This window comes from Ranitomeya imitator, chromosome 7 (assembly GCF_032444005.1).
Source record: "Ranitomeya imitator isolate aRanImi1 chromosome 7, aRanImi1.pri, whole genome shotgun sequence".
Taxonomy (NCBI): domain Eukaryota; kingdom Metazoa; phylum Chordata; class Amphibia; order Anura; family Dendrobatidae; genus Ranitomeya; species Ranitomeya imitator.
This window is the reverse complement of record NC_091288.1, coordinates 81567203-81591501: the sequence shown is the minus strand read 5'-3', so window position 1 is coordinate 81591501 and position 24299 is coordinate 81567203. Positions and strand designations below refer to the sequence as shown.

Sequence of the window (24299 nt, the reverse complement as noted above, 5' to 3'; positions counted from 1 at the left end):
GGCTGTAGGTAAGTATGTAGTGTTTGTTTTTTTTTACTTTTAGGATGGTAACCAGGGTAAACATCGGGTTACTAAGCGCGGCCCTGCGCTTAGTTACCCGATGTTTACCCTGGTTACCGGCATCGTTGGTCGCTGGAGAGCGGTCTGTGTGACAGCTCTCCAGCGACCAAACAGCGATGCTGCAGCGATCCGGATCGTTGTCGGTATCGCTGCAGCGTCGCTAAGTGTGACGGTACCTTAACTCGATAACCTCTCTTTGTTTGACTGAGCCTCCAACCATTCCATTTTAAACAAGAAGTTGATTTTTGTATATATAAGAGAAAGCAATGGGGCCACTGGATTCAGCCAATGCTGTAATATGCTTTTTCTAGTGGCCGAGGCCCAGATCACCAAGGTTGCCTTAATGTGTTTAGGCCAATTTTGATTAGCATCGTCTAAAATGTTAAAGATGGCCCATTGTGGCGTGAGTGTAAAGCTGATCCCGCACAGCCTCTGCAGCTCAGAATGTACCTCGGCCCACAGATCTCGAATCTTTGAGCAACCCCACAAATGATGAAAAATGTCGGTGTTACGCGATTTGCATTTTGAGCACAAGTACACATTTGAGGGAGTCATTCTGGCTTGTAAGTATGGAGTGATATAGGCTCTATGTAAAATCAGAAGAGCCATGTCGGTATAGCTGCTGTATGTTTCAAATTTTCTTTGTATCATAGTTGCCTCGAGAAGATCTCCCGTTTGGCAACTTGTGAGATCACCAGACCATTTTGCAGCCCCTGTAGTCTGACCGTCCCACGACCATTTCCTTCTTATTACTGAGTAAATAGAGCTTATTGACGACGGTTGTGACCTCGTATTTCTAATAAATCCATCCAGGCTAGACCTCCCTTCCTCCACCCCCCCTATAGGAAGACATTTCTGAACCAGACTGCGCGCCTGAAGAAACAGAAAAGGTTTGTTGCCAAACAGTGGAGGCTGATTCAAAAGAAGATATAGAAAAATTAAGATCTAGTATATCTATTGCCTGTCTGCATCCCTGATTCGCCAACTGATTATAAAATGGCGGAGCCCTACCCCCTAAAAAGCCTGGGTTCCCAAGGAAGGGCTGAAAAGGGGAAATCCCAGCACTCAACCCGCACAGTCTCCTACATCGTCTCCAAGTTAACACTGTCTGCCAGAGTGTTGGGTATTCTTGTATTACCGCCGGGACCTCCTCCCCTCTCAAATGTAGCAGTGCCGCCAGCGAGATATGAGGGCACATCTGTTGCTCTAAACTCACGTTAGCAAAATGAGAGATACCCCTTATCCAATCATTGGCAAATCTAAAATTAGCAGCTAGGTTGTACCTGCCTATGTCCGGGAAATTTACTCCTCCGTCTTTCTTGGTCGCTTGCAGTCTAGCAAGGCCGATACGCGTCCTACCTCCCATACCCCAAATAAATTTTCGAAACCTAGAGTTAAGTAATCCAAGATCCGTCCTAGACAGCAAAAGGGGCAGGGTCTGAAAGGCATAAAGAAGTTTAGGGAAGATTATCATTTTTATCAAGTGGCACCTGCCTGTGAATGATAATGTGAAGTGTTTCCAAGAGTGTAGGAGACTAGTTATTGAAGCTATCAGTGGTTTATAATTAGCTGTGTATAAATTAGATATATCTGCTGTCAGCCATATCCCCAAGTATTTTATTGACCCTTGACTCCAGTGAAATGGGAACATTGGATCATGTAACCTTCCCGTTCTGAAAATTGCCAGGGCCTCTGATTTGCTATAATTAACTTTAAAGCCCGAGCACGAGCCAAAATCACTTAAGGTTCTCATAATGGCCGGAATTGCTTGGGCTGGGTTAGCGATGAATAAAAGGATGTCGTCTGCAAATGCTAAGAGTTTAACAAAGTTTGTTCCCACCCCAACCCCCTCAAACTCCACTTCATTCTGTAATGTTTTCAATAACGGGTCTAATGCCAAATTAAATAGCAGGGGGGACAGGGGACATCCCTGGCGAGTTCCCCGCTGAATTTCGAATGGATTAGATAGAATGTTATTCACTGACAGCCTGGATGTCGGGTTCTTGTAGATTATTTTTATAGCCTCACAGAACCAGGGACCAAAATTACGGAATGCTAGCAGGTCATGCAGGTAGTCCCATGCCACTCTATCAAAAGCCTTGTCAGCATCTAGGCTAACCACGATTGATTTCGTGTGCTTTTGTGCTCTACAATAGGATATGGCTCCCAAGGCTGTTCTAATATTGTAAGTGATAGATTTCCCGTGAACAAATCCGGTTTGTTGTGGTGAAATTAGGTTAGGGATAATTCTTTGGAGTCTGTCGGCCAAAATTTTTGTGAAAATTTTAAAGTCGGAGTTAAGTAAGGATATTGGCCTGTGTCCATCCACCCGCATATGATCTTTACCCAGCTTTGGGAGGACTATGTGTTGTTTTTTTTTTGTTTGTTTTTTTCACAGACCCATTCACTTGAACCAATGACTTTGATCTGCAAATCGGACTTCTGCGTTTTTCTTTTCCCAGACAGTTGGTTGAAAGGAATGTGTCCGTGTCCTGTGTTTAACCCCTCTGTGACCTTAGACGTACTATCCCGTCGAGGTGCCCTGGGCTTATCTGACCCTGGACGGGATAGTACGTCATAGCCGATCGGCCGCGCTCACGGGGGGAGCGCGGCCGATCGCGGCCGGGTGTCAGCTGCTTATCGCAGCTGACATCCGGCACTATGTGCCAGGAGCGGTCACGGACCGCCCCCGGCACATTAACCCCTGGCACACCGCGATCAAAGATGATCGCGATGTGCTGGCGGTGCAGGGAAGCACCGCGCAGGGAGGGGGCTCCCTGCGGGCTTCCCTGAGCCCCCCGCAGCAACGCGATGTGATCGCGTTGCTGCGAGGGTCTCCTCACCTCCCTCCCTGCTCGAGCCCCGGATCCAAGATGGCCGCGGATCCGGGTCCTGCAGGGAGGGAGGTGGCTTCACAGAGCCTGCTCAGAGCAGGCACTGTGAAGCCTGCAGCGCTGCATGTCAGATCAGTGATCTGACAGAGTGCTGTGCAAACTGTCAGATCACTGATCTGTGATGTCCCCCCCTGGGACAAAGTAAAAAAGTAAAAAAAAAATTTTCCAAATGTGTAAAAAAAATAAAAAAAAATATTCCAAAATAATGAAAAAAAAAAAAAAATATTCCCATAAATACATTTCTTCATCTAAATAAAAAAAAAAAACCAATAAAAGTACACATATTTAGTATCGCCGCGTCCGTAACGGCCCGACCTATAAAACTGGCCCACTAGTTAACCCCTTCAGTAAACACCGTAAGAAAAAAAAAAAAAAAAACGAGGCAAAAAACAACGCTTTATTATCATACCGCCGAACAAAAAGTGGAATAACACGCGATCAAAAGGACAGATATAAATAACCATGGTACCGCTGAAAGCGTCATATTGTCCCGCAAAAAAAGAGCCGCCATACAGCATCATCAGCAAAAAAATAAAAAAGTTATAGTCCTGAGAATAAAGCGATGCAAAAATAATTATTTTTTCTGTAAAATAGTTTTTATCGTATAAAAGCACCAAACCATAAAAAAATGATATAAATGAGGTATCGCTGTAATCGTACTGACCCGAAGAATAAAACTGATTTATCAATTTTACCAAACGCGGAACGGTATAAACGCCTCCCCCAATAGAAATTCATGAATAGCTGGCTTTTGGTCATTCTTCCTCACAAAAATCGGAATAAAAAGCGATAAAAAATGTCACGTGCCCAAAAATGTTTTCAATAAAAACGTCAACTCGTCCCGCAAAAAACAAGACCTCACATGACTCTGTGGACCAAAATATGGAAAAATTATAGCTCTCAAAATGTGGTATTGCAAAAAATATTTTTTGCAATAAAAAGGGTCTTTCAGTGTGTGACGGCTGCCAATCATAAAAATCCGCTAAAAAACTCGCTATAAAAGTAAATCAAACCCCCCTTCATCACCCCCTTAGTTAGGGAAAAATAAAAAAAAATGTATTTATTTCCATTTTCCCATTAGGGCTAGGGTTAGGGCTAGGGTTAGGGCTAGGGCTAGGGTTAGGGCTAGGGTTAGGGCTAGGGTTAGGGCTAGGGCTAGGGTTAGGGCTAGGGTTAGGGTTAGGGTTAGGGCTAGGGTTAGGGCTAGGGCTAGGGCTAGGATTAGGGCTAGGGTTAGGGCTAGGGTTAGGGTTGGGGCTACAGTTAGGGTTGGGGCTAAAGTTAGGGTTAGGGTTTAGATTACATTTACAGTTGGGAATAGGGTTGGGATTAGGGTTAGGGGTGTGTCAGGGTTAGAGGTGTGGTTAGGGTTACCGTTGGAATTAGGGTTAGGGGTGTGTTTAGATTAGGGTTTCAGTTATAATTGGGGGGTTTCCACTGTTTCGGCACATCAGGGGCTCTCCAAACACGACATGGCGTCCGATCTCAATTCCAGCCAATTCTGCGTTGAAAAAGTAAAACAGTGCTCCTTCCCTTCCGAGCTCTCCTGTGTGCCCAAACAGGGGTTTACCCCAACATATGGGGTATCAGCGTACTCAGGACAAATTGGACAACAACTTTTGTGGACCAATTTCTCCTGTTACCCTTGGGAAAATACAAAACTGGGGGCTAAAAAATAATTTTTGTGGGAAAACAAAAAGATTTTTTATTTTCACGGCTCTGCGTTATAAACTGTAGTGAAACACTTGGGGGTTAAAAGTTCTCACAACACATCTAGATAAGTTCATTGAGGGGTCTAGTTTCCAATATGGGGTCACTTGTGGGGGGTTTCTACTGTTTAGGTACATTAGGGGCTCTGCAAACGCAATGTGACGCCTGCAGACCAATCCATCTAAGTCTGCATTCCAAATGATGCTCCTTCCCTTCCGAGCCCTCCCATGCGCCCAAACGGTGGTTCCCCCCCACATATCGGGTATCAGCGTACTCAGGACAAATTGGACAACAACATTTAGGGTCCAATTTCTCCTGCTAACCTTGGAAAAATACAAAACTGGGGGCTAAAATATAATTTTTGTGGAAAAAAAATATTTTTTATTTGCATGGCTCTGCGTTATAAACTGTAGTGAAATACTTGGGGGTTCAAAGCTCTCACAACACATCAAGATGAGTTCCTTAGGGGGTCTACTTTCCAAAATGGTGTCACTTGTGGGGGGTTTCTACTGTTTAGGTACATTAGGGGCTCTGCAAACGCAATGTGACGCCTGCAGACCATTCCATCTAAGTCTGCATTCCAAATGGCGCTCCTTCCCTTCCGAACCCTCCCATGCGCCCAAACGGTGGTTCCCCCCCACATATGGGGTATCAGCGTACTCAGGACAAATTGACAACAACTTTTGGGGTCCAATTTCTCCTGTTACCCTAGGGAAAATACAAAACTGGGGGCTAAAAAATAATTTTTGTGGAAAAAAATTTTGTTTTATTTTTATGGCTCTGCATTATAAACTTCTGTGAAGCCCTTGGTGGGTCAAAGTGCTCACCACACATCCAGATAAGTTCCTTAGGGGGTCTACTTTCCAAAATGGTGTCACTTGTGGGGGGTTTCAATGTTTAGGCACATCAGTGGCTCTCCAAACGCAACATGGCGTCCCATCTCAATTCCTGTCAATTTTGCATTGAAAAGTCAAACGGCGCTCCTTCCCTTCCGAGCTCTCCCATGCGCCCAAACAGTGGTTTACTGCCACATATGGGGTATCAGCGTACTCGGGACAAATTGGACAACAACTTTTGAGGTCCAATTTCTTCTCTTACCCTTGGAAAAATAAAAAATTGGGGGCAAAAATATAATTTTTGTGAAAAAATATGATTTTTTATTTTTACGGTTCTGCATTATAAACTTCTGTGAAGCACTTGGTGGGTCAAAGTGCTCACCACACCTCTAGATAAGTTCCTTAGGGGGTCTACTTTCCAAAATGGTGTCACTTGTGGGGGGTTTCAATGTTTAGGCACATCAGTGGCTCTCCAAACGCAACATGGCGTCCCATCTCAATTTCTGTCAATTTTGCATTGAAAAGTCAAACTGCGCTCCTTCCCTTCCGAGCTCTCCCATGCGCCCAAACAGTGGTTTACTGCCACATATGGGGTATCAGCGTACTCAGGACAAATTGGACAACAACTTTTGAGGTCCAATTTCTTCTCTTACCCTTGGAAAAATAAAAAATTGGGGGCAAAAATATAATTTTTGTGAAAAAATATGATTTTTTATTTTTACGGTTCTGCATTATAAACTTCTGTGAAGCACTTGGTGGGTCAAAGTGCTCACCACACATCCAGATAAGTTCCTTAGGGGGTCTACTTTCCAAAATGGTGTCACTTGTGGGGGGTTTCAATGTTTAGGCACATCAGTGGCTCTCCAAACGCAACATGGCGTCCCATCTCAATTCCTGTCAATTTTGCATTGAAAAGTCAAATAGCGCTCCTTCCCTTCCGAGCTCTCCCATGCGCCCAAACAGTGGTTTACTGCCACATATGGGGTATCAGCGTACTCAGGACAAATTGGACAACAACTTTTTGGGTCCAATTTCTCCTGTTACCCTTGGTAAAATAAAACAAATTGGAGCTGAAGTAAATTTTTTGTGTAAAAAAGTTAAATGTTCATTTTTATTTAAACATTCCAAAAATTCCTATTAAACACCTGAAGGGTTAATAAACTTCTTGAATGTGGTTTTGAGCACCTTGAGGGGTGCAGTTTTTAGAATGGTGTCACACTTGGGCATTTTCTATCATATAGACCCCTCAAAATGACTTCAAATGAGACGTGGTCCCTAAAAAAAAATGGTGTTGTAAAAATGAGAAATTGCTGGTCAACTTTTAACCCTTATAACTCCCTAACAAAAAAAAAAATTGGTTCCAAAATTATGCTGATGTAAAGGAGACATGTGGGAAATGTTACTTATTAAGTATTTTGTGTGACATATCTCTGTGATTTAATTGCATAAAAATTCAAAGTTTGAAAATTGCGAAATTTTCAAAATTTTCGCCAAATTTCCGTTTTTTTCACAAATAAACGCAGGTACTATCAAAGAAATTTTACCACTATCATGAAGTACAATATGTCACGAGAAAACAATGTCAGAATCACCAGGATCCGTTGAAGCGTTTCGGAGTTATAACCTCATAAAGGGACAGTGGTCAGAATTGTAAAAATTGGCCTGGTCATTAACGTGCAAACCACCCTTGGGGGTAAAGGGGTTAAAAACAGTAAAAAAAAAAAACACGTGACAAAAACCGATGTGTGAATGAATTTTCTTATACTCCAAAGAATAAAAATAAAATCCAAACCTTCTCCAAGTGGTCAGTACCAAAATCTGGAGACATTTCTGATTTTTATCTCAGTCGTGGATCAAACTTGCCCATTTGCTTTTAAGTCGACGAAAAAACTGTCATTTATGTGCCTGTTTAATATTTGTGTGGGATAGGAAAAGCTTGAGAAAACTTCTCATACACAAAAACTAAGAAAAAAATACGAAACACTGATATTGAAAACATTGTAAATATTGATGAAAATCGGATCCAAAACACTGCTGAAAAAAAGTCATTTTTTTTGCTTTATGCTTTAAAAATGACTGATGTGTGAATGAGGCCTTCAGCTAGACTGGCTGGAAGCAGGGCTGTGGAGTCAGAGCCCATTTTGGCGGAGTCGGAGTCGGTGCCATGGAAATTGAGGAGTCGGAGGTTTGGCTTACCGACTCCACAGCCCTGGCTGAAAGTGCGTCTCATTTCTCCCTGTGGCTCCTGCTGGGTGATACATTTGGCACTTTTATCACACTCTACCCATTTTCTTTCATTGTGCCGAATTTTTGCATGTGTCACATTTTGAGCTGTGACTCCAATTCTTTGTGGCCATGCTTCTTTGTCGAATATTTAAAACCATAAAAATGTCCTTGTTAATTTCAGCTTCTTCCACTTTATTGGCACTGGGCTGGAATACCAGATACAAGCCATGGGCACAAGTGGCGGTGATCGTGGAAGAAAGCAGCCATATTCGAAAATTGCATACGTCCATTTGCGCTTCTAATCCAAGACTGTTTTGCCATTTTTTCCAGTGGAGTCAGACCCTGGGGATGAAGATCTCAGTTCCAGGGGATGGGATGCAGGGAGCCTTATTGGAGAAGCCGCCGGGTTGTCTGGAAGTGTGGAAGATGAACTCAATAAATCCCTGACTCGTGTTGGCTGCCTGGATGTGGATAAGGACCTGGAATTAAAGCAGGAGCTGGTAAATATTATACTACAGTTGTGGTCAAAAGTATTGACACCCCAGCAATTCTGTCAGATAATACTCAGTTTCTTCCTGAAAATGATTGCAATCACAAATTCTTTGGTATTGTTATCTTCATTTAAATTGTCTCAAATGAAAAAACACAAAAGAGAATGAAGCAAAAAGCAAAACATTGATCATTACACACAAAACTCCAAAAATGGGCCAGACAAAAGTATTGGCACCCTCAGCCTAATACTTGGTTGCACAACCTTTAGCAAAAATAACTGTGACCAACCGCTTCCGGTAACCATCAATGAGTTTCTTACAATGCTCTGCTGGAATTTTAGACCATTCTTCTTTGGCAAACTGCTCCAGGTCCCTGATATTTGAAGGGTGCCTTCTCCAAACTGCCATTTTTAGATCTCTCCACAGGTGTTCTATGGGATTCAGGTCTGGACTCATTGCTGGCCACCTTAGAAGTCTCCAGTGCTTTCTCTCAAACCATTTTCTGTAAAAAGTGGTCGCTGTGCACATGTTCAGTCTTTTGAACATCTTTTAACTGCTTCCGGTTGGTAAAAACACCAAGCAGTTAAAGACGTGACCTGACCATTCTTCCATTATTCTCCGCTCAGAAGACGCTCTGTACTCTACAATACAAGTCAATGAGAAAGCTGAAAAGACACCCGCTCATTTTTTTGAGCGTTGTGCCATTGTTTTTACTTAAAAATACCCTAATGGTTTCTTCATTATTCAATGGAGTGAAAAAAACTATCAAAAAATGACAGTAAAAAAAAAAAATGTCACAAAAACTATGGGAAAACCCTCTTCAAAACCATTGGAAAAACGCTCAGGAGACGAGTGAAAAATCTCCACAAAAGATGCTTCAGAAAAAAACTCCAGTTTCCTGAACCCTCTTCTGCCCTAAAGGCTTGTCAGGTTTGCCTGAGTGTAAAGCTGTTATGTGCACAGAGCCTATAGGCCATGTTCACACGTGGCGTTTTTTTCAGCGGTTTTTAATGTGTTATTTCATGCAAATTTTCAGCTGCGTTTCACAGTACCAGCAAAGTCTATGAGATGTCTGAAATCTCATGCACTCACATTGGTTTTTCTGTCATCAGTATGTTGTGCTTTGCGCAGTTTTTGCACAATACAACATGTCACTTCTTTCATCGTTTTGTTCCACATTTGTTCACCCATTGAAAGTGTTAAGTGGTGGAGAAAAAATCTGAAAATCCACAGCAAAAAGCGCAGGTATCAGGTTTTACAGCGTGCCAAAACCTGATTAAACAGAATGAGATTTTATTTTATTGCACTAAACTTTATCAGCAAGAACAATAGATCAATGTAGAAAAAATGCACCGAAAAATGCAAGAAAAACCAAGCAAAACCTGCTTTTTTCTGTAGCTTTTTCCCTGCCAAGAGAGCAGGTTTTATGCAGGAAAATAAATGCTGAAAAAACGCCACATGTGAACATGGCCTTATGTTTTTTTCCCAAATCTACTCTTACCACGTGTTTGCATGAAAAGTCTGATTGCTGAGAGCCCTAGAGCTGCGGCCCCCACTGATCACGAGAACAGAGGTCCTGCGACCAGCAGTTGGAGGGATTGATCTTGAAGTATATGGAACTGATGGAGAGGGCACAATACAGCAGTGGGGCCCCATCAATGTATTCTCTGAAAATCCCTTTAACATATATGCTATGTTCACATGTTGCTTTTTTGCAGCTTTTTTTCATCATTCTGAGTTGGTTAGGCATTGTTCAATTTTACAGATTGGTCAGGCAATTGTTTAGTTTTATACATTGGTCAGGCATTGAGTTGGTCAGGCAATTGTTTACTGTAACACATCTCTCAGGCTACGTTCACATTAGCGTTCCGCTAATGTGCGTCGCTGTTGCGTCGGCGACGCAGCGGCGACGCGCCCCTATGTTTAACATAGGGGACGCGTGCGTTTTTTTGGTTGCGTTTTTCGACACGTGCGTCGTTTCCGACGCTAGCGTCGGACGCAAGAAAATGCAACAAGTTGCATTTTTCGTGCGTCCGATTTTCGTCAAAAAACGACGCACGCGTCGCAAAACGCAGCGTTTTTGCGCGCGTTTTTTGTGCGTCGAGCGTTGCGTCGCCGTTGCGTCGCCGACGCACCGGCGCGCAACGCTAATGTGAACATAGCTTTATTTAATTAAATTGTACTAATCCTATCTGCCATCCTCAGGTGAGGAGACCAAGACATTGTGGTTTAAACCTGAGAAAATCACAAAAATAAGCAGCAAATACTGCAGCAAAAAATGCAGCAAATACTGATGGCAACGTTTTTGCTGCTTTCTTGCACTTACCCATTGCTTTCTATGGGTGCACAAACGCTGCAAAAACGCTGAAAGAAAGGACACGCTGCAGTTTTAAAAAAGCAGCAGTTTTCCAATTCAATCAGGAAAAAAAACAAAGTGTGTGCAGGAGATATCAGGAATATTATAGGCTTTGCTGGTACTGTAAAAATCAGCTTTTAATTTGCTGAAAAAATGCAGCAAAAAGGCAACGTGTGAACATAGCCTTCCAAAGTACAGTTTGGGGTATTATACCATGTCTTTTTAATGTGATGCCTTTTTCCATTAGATTGATGACAAGGAATTTGATATCCCCCAAGTAGACACTCCTCCAACCTTAGAAAGCATTCTGAACGAGGTGAGTTTCATGGTGGGTAATTTGGAGCCCCAATTTTGTCCTTGGATCCATCTAGGGGTCGTCTTCCATCAGAACAAAATAAACAAGATACTGACACCTTTTCTTTTTTTTTGTCTGTTTGTTTTCAGATTCTTGTGCATTCTTTTTCCATTATGTGATTGTCGAGTCTTATTTAACCAGTTCAAGACTGGGTCATTTTCTCCCATTCCTGACAGGGCACTTTTTAAAAAAAATTTCACGTGGTTTAACCCCTTAGTGGCTGCGCCAATTTTAACCTTAAAGGGGTATTTCCATCTCCAAGATCCTATCCCAATATGTAGTAGGTGTAATAATAATATTAGAAAATAACTCCAATTAGAAATGTCTGATTTGCTTGTTTCTTTCCTAATGTGCAGGCCCTTAAGTATCCATGGTTACAACCACTGCTAATGTGACAGGTGGCTAGCTGTTAGTGGCCATAACCATGGCTACCTAAGGCCCTGCAATGCCTGCACATGAGCCAAGAGACATTGTGAATCAGAAAAACTATACTACCTTTCTAATTGGAGATATGGAATTGTTGTTATTATTACACCTACTACATATTGGGATAGGATCTTGGAGATGGGAATACCCCTTTAATGAACAGGACACATTTTTGAAATCTGACCACTGTCACTTCATGAGGTAATAACTCTGGAACGCTTCATTGTATCCCAGTGATTCTGAGATTGTTTTTTTTCATGACAAATTGCACTTTGTTAGTGGTAAATTTTGGTCGATATGTTTTGTTCTATTTGTGAAAATATGGGAATTTTGGTGACCATTAGGAAAAATTAGCAATTTTCAAACTTTCAATTCAATTTTGAGATCCTTAAACCAGTTTGTAATGCTCTACAAAATAATCAATAAATAACATTTCCCATATGGCTGCTTTGCATCTGCATCATTTCTCGAACGTCATTTTATTTTGTTAGGATGTCAGAAGGGTTAAACGTTTAATAAAAAACCTATAGTGCATGGTTTGTAGGTATATAGAACAAGGCTCACAGAGAAAACTAATACCTTTAAAATAGAACTTTTAATTACTGTATATACTCGAGTATAAGCTGAGAATTTCAGCCCAATATTTTAGGCTGAAATTGTCCCTCTTGGCTTATACTCGAGTCATTCCCAGGGTCGGCAGGGGAGGGGGAGCGGCAGCTGTCTAATCATACTCACCTGCTCCTGGCGCGGTCCCTGCACGTCCCTGGTTCTCTGGACGCCGGCAGCTTCTTCCAGCGTTGAGCGGTCACATGGTACCGCTCATTACAGTAATGAATATGGACCCGACTCCACTCCCATAGGGGTGGAGCCGCATATTCATTACTGTAATGAGCGGTACCATGTGACCGCTCAACACTGGAAGAAGTTGTCAGTGCCCGGAGAACCAGGGACGTGCAGGGACCGCGCCAGGAGCAGGTGAGTATAACGGGGGAATTGCGCGATATTCACCTGTCCCACGTTCTACCGCCGGGCTCTGTCTTCCTCGTCCTCTGCAGTGACGCTAGGTCAGAGGGCGCGATGACGCGATTAGTGTGCGTGCCGCCCTCTGCCTGAACGTCTGTGCAGAAGACTCAGCGGCGCCCAGCGGTGGAACGGGGAAGGGTGACTATAGCAAGTGCTGGGGGCCTGAGTGACAAGAGGTAAGTATGTCATTTTTTTTTTTTTTATCGCAGCAACAGCATATGGGGCAAATGTCTGCATGGAGCATCTTATGGGTCCATAATCAGCATTTGTGCAGCATTATATGGGGCAAATATCTGCATGGAGCGTCTTATGGGGCCATAATCAGCATTTGTGCAGCATTATATGGGGCATATTTTAATATGGAGCATCTTATGGGGCCATCATGAACTGTATGGAGCATTATATGGGGCGTATTTTGTATGGAGCATTATATGGGGCTCCTGATTCAATATGGATATTCAAAAACACTTAACCTACTGATGTCTCAATTAATTTTACTTTTATTGGTATCTATTTTTATTTTTGGCATTTACCGGTAGCTGCTGCATTTTCCACCCTAGGCTTATACTATAGTCATTAAGTTTTCCCAGTTTTTTTGTTGCAAAATTAGGGGTCTCGGCTTATACTCGAGTATATACGGTGCTTAACAATAAATTAACAGTCAACAAAACAGCTAAAATACACCTGGCCAGGCCAGAAAAATAGGTCAAAATGTTAAATCGGTACACTAAAGGCTAGTTCACCCTATCATTCCCTAATGCACCCCTTTCTGACAGCGGAGGTTGGCCCCCTTTTCTTCGTTGCAAAATGGCACCCTCGCTTACTGACGGCTAACACTAGATACACCCTGTTAACCCCTAACTGTCCTGAAACAGTGCCTGGTCAAACCAGCCAAATCAATACCACATGATATACTAAATCCACCCAAAAACCATGTACGGGGGTTATAGTTGAAGGGATAGAGGACAAAGGAGAGGACGTGGAAACATGCAGGGATGATTATAACCATAAATGATGAGGGAACCCTGTCCGAAACATGTATCATAAAATCCAACTCAATACCATGTAATAAATGACCAAAGGCATAACCTTGCCAAAAATATTTAATACCATCTTTCATGAGAAGGACCAATAAATCATTTCAGGGATTGTCTGTGAGCTAAAAATGTAGCATAACTTTCCCTCAGACATCCCTATTCAGTTGTCCCTTCCTTGCTGCGGAGGTTGGCACCCTAACCTGAACGCAATATGTCGCCCCCGCTCAACGGCGGCTCACCCTCACTTCCCCTATGTACTCTCCCTCTAGCTGTCTAACAGATCAGAAACAGGAGGGGAGTGGGGGAGAATTAGAGGGAGGAAAAGGGACAGCGAGAACATGAAAAACTATGAACAAAGGCATGGTAATGCTAAAGATAATACCAGAAACAAGTGCCAAAGTGTGTATGACAATCAATACAAAAGATCAGCAATAATAGCCAAAAACTCGCCACTCAGACTTAACTTACTCAGATAAAGTGATTTAATGGTGTCCACGGTAAATAACAGAAGAAACGTTTCGGTCCTATAGCCGGATCTTCATCAGTCACAATATTTGATCATGAACAGAAGTTAGTGGACCCGAAAGATTGTGGGTTTTCATTAAGGTCATAGATAGAGGTGGACACAGCCAGTGTCTCAGGGGGATAAGTCCAGCGGTATTGCCTTCTGTGGGATAGAGCCTGCGTGTCCTGGTCAGTGGATACCGCGTCCTCCACTGAGATCAGCTGTGGTATTACACTATTCCCTGCAGGGTCACACAACTGATGAATGACAGATAGGGTAAGTCTTTTTCTGAGTAGTTGAATAGCACTCCTCAAATACTTCAAAATTGTTATCAGAAAATGTTTTAACCCTTCAGGTTATACACAGAAATTAATGCATATTGGAATAATAAAATACTGTATTTTGAGGACTATAAGATACACTTCCCCCCGAAATTTTGGAGGAAAATAGGGGTTCTTCTTATAGTCCGAATGTAGCTTATCTAAGGGGAGAGCGGTGGAGCAGGGTCGCCACTGCAAGAAGTCTGCAGGAGCAGGAGTGGGGCGATTCTGCGAGCCCAGGTCTGGGAGGAGGGGGTGTCTCGGCGGCGTTCTTAAAAAAATAAATAAATGTCAGGGGTGGAGGAGCGAAATTACCACTATGCACATTGCTCTTCCTGTGATGGGCTTCAGGAAAATGGCGGCTGGAGGCAGCGCATGCACAGATTTAGATGTCAGCTCAATAACCGCCCCTTAACAACTGCTGTTTTTAATGTGTATCAGCGGTTGGTAAGACGTTAAATAGCTGTAAGATATATATTTCTTGATTAAATATTCAAATTTTTTTTTCGTGATAAGTGGGGCCCTAATTTTTATGTTATTTTTATACTTTCTTTAATAATTTTTGCAAATATCGATAGTAAAATAAATGAATTGTCTGTTCTTCATAACTTTTTTAATGACCACAAAGGATCAGAAAAATAAAAATTCAAAGTTTGTTCCCCTTTCCTCAACAATCATTTTGATATATTAGACACATTTTTTTTCAACAGGGATGGGGCTAGTAACAGTGATTTGGATTGGCAGGGGCTTTATTTATTTTCATTTATTTAGCACATTGTGCTCCCACATGCCAACTTTTGGGGACATTTCAACATTTAAATATACACTGCTCAAAAAAATAAAGGGAACACTAAAATCCCACATCCTAGGTATCACTGAATTAAATATTCCAGTTGTAAATCTTTATTCATTACATAGTGGAATGTGTTGTAAACAATAAAACCAGAAAATGATCAATGTAAATCACAACTAATATCCCACGGAGGTGGAATGATGCTCAAAATGGGAAATTAAGTTACAGGCTGATCCAAGTTCAGTGGAAATGCCTCAACACAAGGAAATGATGCTCAGTAGTGTGTGTGGCCTCCACGTGCCTGTATGACCTCCCTACAATGCCTGCGTTTGCTCCTGATGAGGCGGCGGATGGTCTCCTGAGGGATCTCCTCCCAGACCTGGACTAAAGCATCCGCCAACTCTTAGACAGTCTATGGTGCAACGTGATGTTGGTGGATAGTGCGAGACATGGTGTCCCAGATGTGTTCAATCGGATTCAGGTCTGGAGAACGGGCCGGCCAGTCCATAGTTTCAGTGCCTTCATCTTGCAGGAACTTCTGGCACACTCCAGCCTCATGAGGTCTGGCGTTGTCCTGCATTAGGAGGAACCAAGAGCCATCCGCACCAGAATATGGTCTCACAAGGGGTCTGAGGATCTCATCTCGGTACCTAATGGCAGTCAGGCTACCTCTGGCGAGCACATGGAGGGCTGTGGGGCCCTCCAAAAGAAATGCCACCCCACACCATTACTGACCCAGATCGCTCTCCGTGGCGTCTCCAGACTCTGTCACATCTGTCACATGTGCTCAGTGTGAACCTGCTTTCATTTGTGAAGAGCACAGGGCACAAGTGGCAAATTTGCTAATCCTGGTGTTCTGTGGCAAATACCAAGCGTCCTGCATGGTGTTGGGCTGTGAACACAACTCCCATCTGTGGACGCCGGCACTCAGACCATCCTCATGGAGTTTATGCAGACACATGCACATTTGTGGCCTGCTGGAGGTCATTTTTCAGGGCTCTGGCAGTGCTCCTCCTGTTCCTCCTTGCACAAAGGCTGAGGTAGAGGTCCTGCTGCTGGGTTGTTGCCCTCCTACGGCCCCCTCCACATCTCCTGGTGTACTGGCCTGTCTCCTGGTAGCTCCTCAAGCCTCTGGACACTATGCTGACACACACAGCAAACCTTCTTGCCACAGCTCGCATTGATGTGCCATCCTGGATGAGCTGCACTACCTGAGCCACTTGTGTGGGTTGTCCGTCTCATGCTACCACGAGTGTGAAAGCACAACCATCATTCAAAAGTGACCAAAACATCAGTCAGAAAGCATTGGTACTGAGATGTGATAATTGCCAATAATTTCCATCTGTTGTCTATTCCATTTGCACAACAGCACGTGAAATTGATTGTCATACAGTGTTGCTTCCTACGTGAACAGTTTGATTTCACAGAAGTTTGATTTACTTGGAGCTATATTCTGTTGTTTAAGTGTTCCCTTTACATTTTTGAGCAGTGTATATTGTTTTATCTGATTTTCCCTGCAACGGGGGCTGTCCCAGTTACAGTGGAATTTCTGGCTGGATTGTAGAGCTGATTGGGTCTCCTTGGACCCAGCACTTCCTGCTTCCTCCCAATACCCACCAATCACATGACCGCCATGTCGGGAGAAGGAAGCACCTTCAACACTTTCTGTTTTATATTTTTTCCTGTAGACAGATGATGAGGATGAAACCTTCATACCGGAGGATCCAGCTCTTCTAAGCATAGAGACAATTGACACCCACTCATGTGACACCTCATCATTGGCCAGCTCTGACAGCGGCGATCGGGCCCACAAAAGGTACACGTATAAAACGATTATTTCTTGTCTTTCAGTGTTGTAAATCCCATGCTGTCACAATAGTAAAATGAGCAAATTATTAATAAATTTACAAGGTTTAATTGGGTTCTTTTATTATGTCAGGAAAAAGAGGCTACCGGATGCTTTTTCTCGTCATGGATCAGTAATGCGACAAACGTTACTTAAAGGCATCTCAGCTCAGATAGTGTCTGCTACAGTGAGTATATATATCCTAGAGAGGATGAACCTTAGAATTTGTTCATAAATTAAAATGTTTTTGTTTTTTTTTAAAAAAAGGATGAACAAACAACAATAAACCTTTTCCCTTTTTCAGGATAAAGTGGATGCGGGGCTGCCCACCGCCATAGTAAGTATTTATCTCTGCAGCTATCATACGCTGATGTGCTGAGCTCTCCTTACATTTTATTTCATTTTTTTTTAAGGCTGTTTCCAATCTGATTGCAGTCGGCACTTCTCATGGACTGGCTTTAATATTTGGTAAGCTCTATAAGGTCAAAATATTTTTTTAACAATTGGACTCAGTTCACACCATGTTTTGGGAGCACTTTTAAGGTATACTTTTTTGTTTTTATTTCTTTGTATTAAAAGTATTCTTAAGGGCTCGTGCACAAATTAGTGATTTTCTCGTACGAGAATATCGATCCGATTTTCATCCGTGTTTTTGACCAGATTTTCATCAGTTTTTCTCTGATTAAATAAAAAAAATTCTCTGCGAATCTGCCTCCAGAGATTAATTTAAATAAAAGGCCATTAACACGTGATTGGGGCGCCGATGGATTGTTATGATAGCCAGGGGTCTACAGAAGACCCCCTGTGCCTGTCATTGTGAAGCTCCTATGTTGGCTCATGGCCGGCATTCATAGGAGATCGTGATTTTTTTTTGTAAGCATAGCAGTGCTGAAACCTTGCTATGTGTAGCACTGGTGATCGGCTGATCGCAGTTTCAAGTTAAACAATGTAAAAAGTGATTTTTTTTCTTTATCGCCTCTCATTGGGGGACACAGGAACCATGGGTGTATGCTGCTGCCACTAGGAGGCTGACACTATGCAAATAAAAAAGTTAGCTCCTCCTCTGCAGTATACACCCCACCGACTGGCATCATGCTCTTCAGTTTAGCTTAGTGTCAGTAGGAGGTGGACACGGGTCTTTCATTAGACCCTTATCTACCTCAATGTGCGTCGTTCCTTTTCAGGTTTCCGGAGGGATACAGGGTGAGCAGTCACACCTGTAGTCCCACAAAACGGACTATGAGTACGGCGTGTACTGCCACCCCGTATCCTCATAGATCCCTCTCCAGGACCAAGAGCCTAGCACACAAGCGTGCTTAGAAGTCCGGTCCTGGCTCCGTCCCCCACCCACTCGCCCACCAGAGCCTGTCGGTTGCGGAGACGAGGACGTCCATCAGCTCCCTGGACGTCTCACTTTATTCCAGGTTAGTACCGGCGTGGGATGTCTAAGGTGAGTATTTATTTTATTTTTTTTTTTCTGCGGCTTCCCTGGATCCTCAAAAAAGGGGGTGCCTGTTAATGGGTTCATAATGCGGGTCACATTTCTTCCCAGCCGCCGCACCTACTCCGGCTGCGGCTGCCCTCTCTTGTCCGGCGCGGCCGCCTTTTCGGACTACCGCGCCGCTTCTTTTCTGTCACCGCGCTATGCTCCCAGTAAGCGCGGCCTTGCCACACGCTTCGGGCCCCTGCGACTTCCCTGCTCCGGCGCTGTAAGCGCCTGTCTCTTTCCTCTCAGCGCGGCGGCTTTGCCAGCCGTCGCATCGCTTCGGCCCCCTGCGTTTTCCCTGCTCCGGCCGCTGTAAGCGGCCGGTCCTTTTCTCAGCGCCGCCGCCGCATCTTTCCACCCTGCAGCTCCGTCCACTGTAGCGGCCATTCCTTCTCTCTCAGCGTGGCGGCCTGCCAGGTCGCCACACCGCTTGGGCATGCAGCCGCTGTTTGCGGTCGCTTACCTACCGCGTCGCTTCCTTCATGCGGCGCTCTGTGCCTACGCCGCGGCCCTTCTCCGCCGGTCTCCTATTCCTAATTTAGGCCCCGGCTTCTGCCCGGGCCTACTTCCGGTGGCAGACTCCGACCCCTTCCCTCTTTCATCGGGCGGGCTTTTCTCCCGCCCGACAATTGCACTGAGGCACCGCCTCTTTTCCCTGCCCACCGGCGCCATCTTGGGACTCCCGAGCCATGAGCCCTCTCCTCCGCACAGGACACATGACAGCCGCAGATCCAAATTGCGCCAGGAGGCCATTCCACCCTCCTGCCTAAGGGACCACTCCTCGCCAGAGGTCCATGCATCAAGCTGGACAGCTTCACTCCGCAATCCATCTGCCGTGAGTAGCTCTGCAATTGCAGACTGACACTCCCCTCTGCCCTCTGTCCCCTAACCCTCTTTTTCTTCACGGACCTCTCTAAAATGTCTAACTCTAAAGGGGGCCGCTCTCGTCCTCCTACTTCATCCTCTTCTGACCCGATTGTTCCTACCGCCCAGGATCCTCCGGCCGGTCCGCCCGAGAGTGATACGCCCATCCCAGGCTAGGTTTTCTCTCTGTCTCATTCGGTGGCCGATCTAACGCGGGTGTCTCAAAATTTCTGGTATCCGTGCTGGACCGATTACCTCCGCAGCCCCCCACAGTGGCCAGCGGGTCGCAGGAGCCTCCGCCCGAGCCCTCCTTGATAAGCCGCAAAAGGTCCAGACAGGAACGTCGGTCTGAGTTCTCTTCTCGCTCCATCTCGCCACACGGTCCCCCTCTGCGGTCGGCGTCCTCCCGATCCTTCTCCCCTGAATCAGGCGAGGCGTTATCTGATGCGCCCTCGGAGGACATCTCGGAGCTGGATTCTAACCAAATCGCCACCATGAGGGATATGGTCCAGAATCTCATTGGAGCTATAAACCAAACCTGTGGCATTATGGATCCCTCTATGGAACCCGCAGATCAGGCGGTTTCGTTTAGATGGGCTAAACCACCTTCTAAGTTTTTCCAATTGGACGGTCTTTCCCTCGGTGGATCCCCGTTTCCAGGCTCTCCACCAACACGGTGCTTCCACTGTCCAGCGGAGCATCTCTGAAGGACTCTAACGATAGTTATAGAATCCTTTGCGAAGTCAGCCTTTGAGGCAGCTGCAGCCGCTTCAAATGCCCAGTTTTCGCTTCCACCTGGGTTTCGAAATCCCCTCCAAATGGGCCAAAGAACTCCGTCGAGATATCCTGGACAGAGCGCCTCCTGTGCAACTGGCGGAGCTTGCCATCCAGATTTCCCACGCGGGTGAATACCTGGTCTCCGTCTCTCTGGATGTCGCGTCTTGTGCGGCTCAGGCATCCAGCAATGCCGTTACCATCCGCCGGACCGTTTGGCTCAAGGCCTGGCAGGCAGACTTATGTTCCAAAAAGTCCCGCACCTGTCTCCCCTTTCAGGGCTAATGTCTCTTTGGTTCCATGCTGGACCAAATCATTAAGGACGCCACCGGGGGTACAAGTCTCCTCTCCCCCAGGCTAATCCTCGTCGCCCTCCTCCTAGGGCCTCGCGGCAAGACGGCAGTTTCGGTCCTTTCGGCCTTTTTTTCATCACCTCACGGCACCAACCTCCCTTCTCAGCAGCACCAGAGTCCTCAGGCACGTCAAGAGAAGAAAGTGGTGCCCTTTTGGCCCACTCTGTCCTGGCGTCCTCGCTACTCTCCGGGTAGATCCTCCAGGCCAGGACTGGAAGATCCACCTCAGCATGACTCTGACAAGACCCCAACCCACCTCCCAGGTTGGGTGGCTGTCTTATCTTTTTCAGGGACGTCTGCACCTCCGCAGTAGAGGATGCATGGGTCAGGGAAGTTGTATCCTCGGGATACAAGATAGAGTTCGTTTTCACGACCCCGGGATCGTTTCTTCGAATCCCGACCTCCCAGAGATCCCGCTCTAGTTCCGGGTTTCTTCGCAGCCATCGCTTCTCTTCTCAAAGCCGGGGAAATCGTTCCCGTCCCAGAAAAAGAACGGTTCACAGGTTTCTACTCGAACCTTTTTGGGGTACCGAAAAAAAAAAAAAAAAGACGGCAAGGTTCGCCCCATTCTGGACCTCAGATTACTGAACAGGAGAGTTCGTCTGAGGCACTTCGGGATGGAATCCCTTCGTTCAGTAATTGCTCCCATGGAGGCTCAAGAATTTCTGTGTTCCATAGATATTCAGGACGCCTACCTCCATGTCCCGATATTTCCCGGACGTCACCGATTCCTGCGCTTTGCGGTGCTCCCGGTACATTTTCAATCCGTCGCCCTGCCGTTCGGTCTCACTACCGCTCCAAGGGTATTCACGAAGATCATGGCGGCGCTGTTGGCCATCTTGAGAGTCAGAGGCCTGGTCCTATTTCCATACCTCGACGACATCCTCATTAAGGCTCCGTCCTTTTCTCAGGCTCACGAAAGTCTGTCCGTCGTTCTCGACACCCTAGCCGTTTCGGGTGGCTGGTCAACCGGAAGAAGTCCTGCCTTATTCCTTCTCAGCGCATCATCTTTCTGGGCATGCTCTTCGACACTTGTCAGACCAAAGTCTTCCTTCCCAAAGACAAGAGATCCTCTCTTTTTCGGGACATACGCTTGCTCCAGGGTCCTCGGCTTCCCTCCCTCCGACCGGCCATGAACGTTCTGGGGAGGATGGTATCAACATTGGAAGCGATTCCCTTTGCCCAATTTCATTCGCGACCCCTTCAGCAAGCCATTCTGTCTCAGTGTGACAGGTCTGTCTTCTCCCTGGTTCGTCCGATCCGATTCTTTTCTCGGGTCAAACGGTCTCTCAACTGATGGCTGATGTCACCTCTCATCTCCCAGGGCAGGTCCTTCTTTCCAGTTCTCTGGTAAGTGGTGACGACGGACGCCAGCCTCCTCGGCTGGGGTGCGGTTTTTCGCCAACTCACGGTTCAGGGCCGTTGGTCGGCGCAGGAGTCGGCTCCGCCGATCAATGTCCTCGAGATTCGGGCCACCTTTACTGTCCCTCCGCCACTGGGAAAGGATTCTCAGGGGTCTGCCAATCCGGATCCAGACTGACAACGCCACGGCTGTGGCATATGTCAATCTTCAAGTGGGGGACTCTGAGCTACTTGGCCCTTGCTGAGGTATCCAAGATCCTACTTTGGGCGGAGACAACGGCCCCGGTGATATCCACGGGGTATATCCCCGGCGTGGACAATTGGGCCGCCGACTTCCTCAGCCGCGAGGGCCTCGCGGCAGGGGAATGGTCCTTGCATCCGGAGGTCTTCCATCAAGATTTTTCTTCGATGGGGGACTCCGGACGTGGATCTCTCGGCGTCTTGAATGAACAGGAAGATTCTGCAGTTCATCTTCAGGTCTTGCGATCCTCTTGCAGTGGGCGTCAATGCTCTGGCCATTCCTTGGTCACAGTTCGTGCTGCCCTACCTGTTCCCACCCCTTCCATTACTTCCCAAACTGTTGAAAAAGAGCAAAGCGGAAAAGGTGCCGGTCATTCTGATCGCCCCGGATTGGCCCAGGAGAGCTTGGTTTGCGGAGCTCGTCAATCTTCTTGCGGACGCTCCCTGGCGCCTTCCAGACAGGCCCGATCTGCTGTCTCAGGGTCCGATCTGCCACCCGAATTTTCGGTCGCTCAGTTTAACGGCGTGGCTGTTGAGACCGCAGTTCTCAGAGCGTCCGGCCTTTCGGACCGGGTGATTCACACCGTGATTCAGGCTCGGAAGCCTTCATCTTCCAGGATCTACTATCGTACCTGGAAGGCTTACTTTCGTTGGTGCTAGTCCAACTGCGTTTCACCTATGTCTTTTTCCCTGCCTTCCATTTTGGCCTTCCTTCAGGCAGGACTGGATTCGGGCATGGCTCTTAGTTCCCTGAAGGGCCAGGTCTCTGCGCTTTCCATCCTCTTTCAGAAGACTTTAGCTTCTCGGCCACAGATTAAGACCTTCCTTCAAGGAGTAGCCCACGCTGTCCCTCCGTACAGGGCCCCCGTGGATTCATGGGATTTAAACCTGGTTCTGGACGTTCTGAGGGTTTCCCCCTTTGAGCCTCTCAAGGAGATTCCCCTGTCAGTTCTATCTTTGAGGGTGGTCTTTCTTGTGGCCATCACCTTTATCTGCCGTTTTTCCGAGTTGGCGGCCCTGTCCTGCCGACCTCCGTACTTGGACATTCACCAGGACAAGGCGGTCCTCAGGCCTCTGCCTTCCTGCCTTCCTAAGGTGGTTTTCCACCTCAACGAGGACATCGTTCTACCTTCCTTTTGTCCAGCTCCGGCTCATCCCCCTGGAATGATCGTTGAACAGGCTGGACCTCGTCAGGGCAGTGAGGATCTACCGGGATAGAACGTCCACTTTCCGGAAGACGGATTCCTTTTTCGTCATTCCTGATGGCACGCGCAGAGGCCAGCCGACTTCTAAAGCAACTATTGCTCGCTGGATCAGAATGGCAATTTTGGAGGCTTACCGGGTCAAGAACAGAGTGCCCCCTCCTGGGATTAAGGTTCACTCTACCCGGGCAGTCGGCGCCTCCTGGGCGGTGCACCACAGGGCTTCCGCCCTACAGCTTTGCAAAGCGGCAACTTGGTCTTCCATCCACACGTTCGCCAAATTTTACAAGATCCATTACTACGCTTCGGCGGACGCCAGCCTAGGCAGAAGGATCTTGCAGGTGGCAGTGGTGAGTCCTCTGACCTGATGGAAGTCTGTTTTTCCCGCCCTAGGGACTGCTTTGGGACGTCCCATGGTTCCTGTGTCCCCCAATGAGAGGCGATAAAGAAAACAGGATTTTTGGTTGCTTACCGTAAAATCTGTTTCTTGAAGCCTCCATTGGGGGACACAGCTCCCTCCCAATGTTTGTTATCTGTTCTATGACTGTTCTCACGTTTACAGTTCTCAAGTTTGTGGTTATGGTTTTTCAACCTTGCTACTTATCTCCTACTGCTTTCTCACTAACTGAAGAGCATGATGCCAGTCGGTGGGGTGTATACTGCAGAGGAGGAGCTAACTTTTTTATTTGCATAGTGTCAGCCTCCTAGTGGCAGCAGCATACACCCATGGTTCCTGTGTCCCCCAATGGAGGCTTCAAGAAACAGATTTTACGGTAAGCAACCAAAAATCCTGTTTTTTTTAAATATGAAAAAAACACAAAAGTTCTAATCACCCCTTTTTGCCCAATTGAAAATAACTCAAACAAAAAATACACATGTTTGGTATCTCTGCATTCTGAAATGTCCAATCTATCAAAATATAAAAACAATTTATCTGATCGGTAATCGGCGTAATGAGAATAAAAAGTCGAAACACCAGAATTAAGTTTTTTTTTTGTCTCCGCAACATTGCAATAAGAGGTAATCAACACATTGTATCTACCCCAAAATGGTATCAATAAAAACCATCAGCTCAGGATGCAAAAAATACCCATTTACGGGTCTTGGAAAATGGCAACAAACGCAAAAACTTTTTTTCAT

At 45.8% G+C, this 24299-nt stretch overlaps 1 protein-coding gene across 1 annotated transcript in view; it reads left to right on the top strand.

Moving 5' to 3' along the window:
- VPS8 (VPS8 subunit of CORVET complex) overlaps nt 1-24299 on the top strand; it is a 252427-nt gene that overhangs the window by 6139 nt on the left and 221989 nt on the right. The window contains exons 2-7 of the mRNA XM_069733555.1: nt 8057-8226; nt 10821-10889; nt 16721-16848; nt 16972-17065; nt 17183-17215; nt 17292-17346. Coding sequence (XP_069589656.1) covers nt 8057-8226; nt 10821-10889; nt 16721-16848; nt 16972-17065; nt 17183-17215; nt 17292-17346 — 549 coding nt within the window. The remainder of the gene's footprint in view (nt 1-8056; nt 8227-10820; nt 10890-16720; nt 16849-16971; nt 17066-17182; nt 17216-17291; nt 17347-24299) is intronic.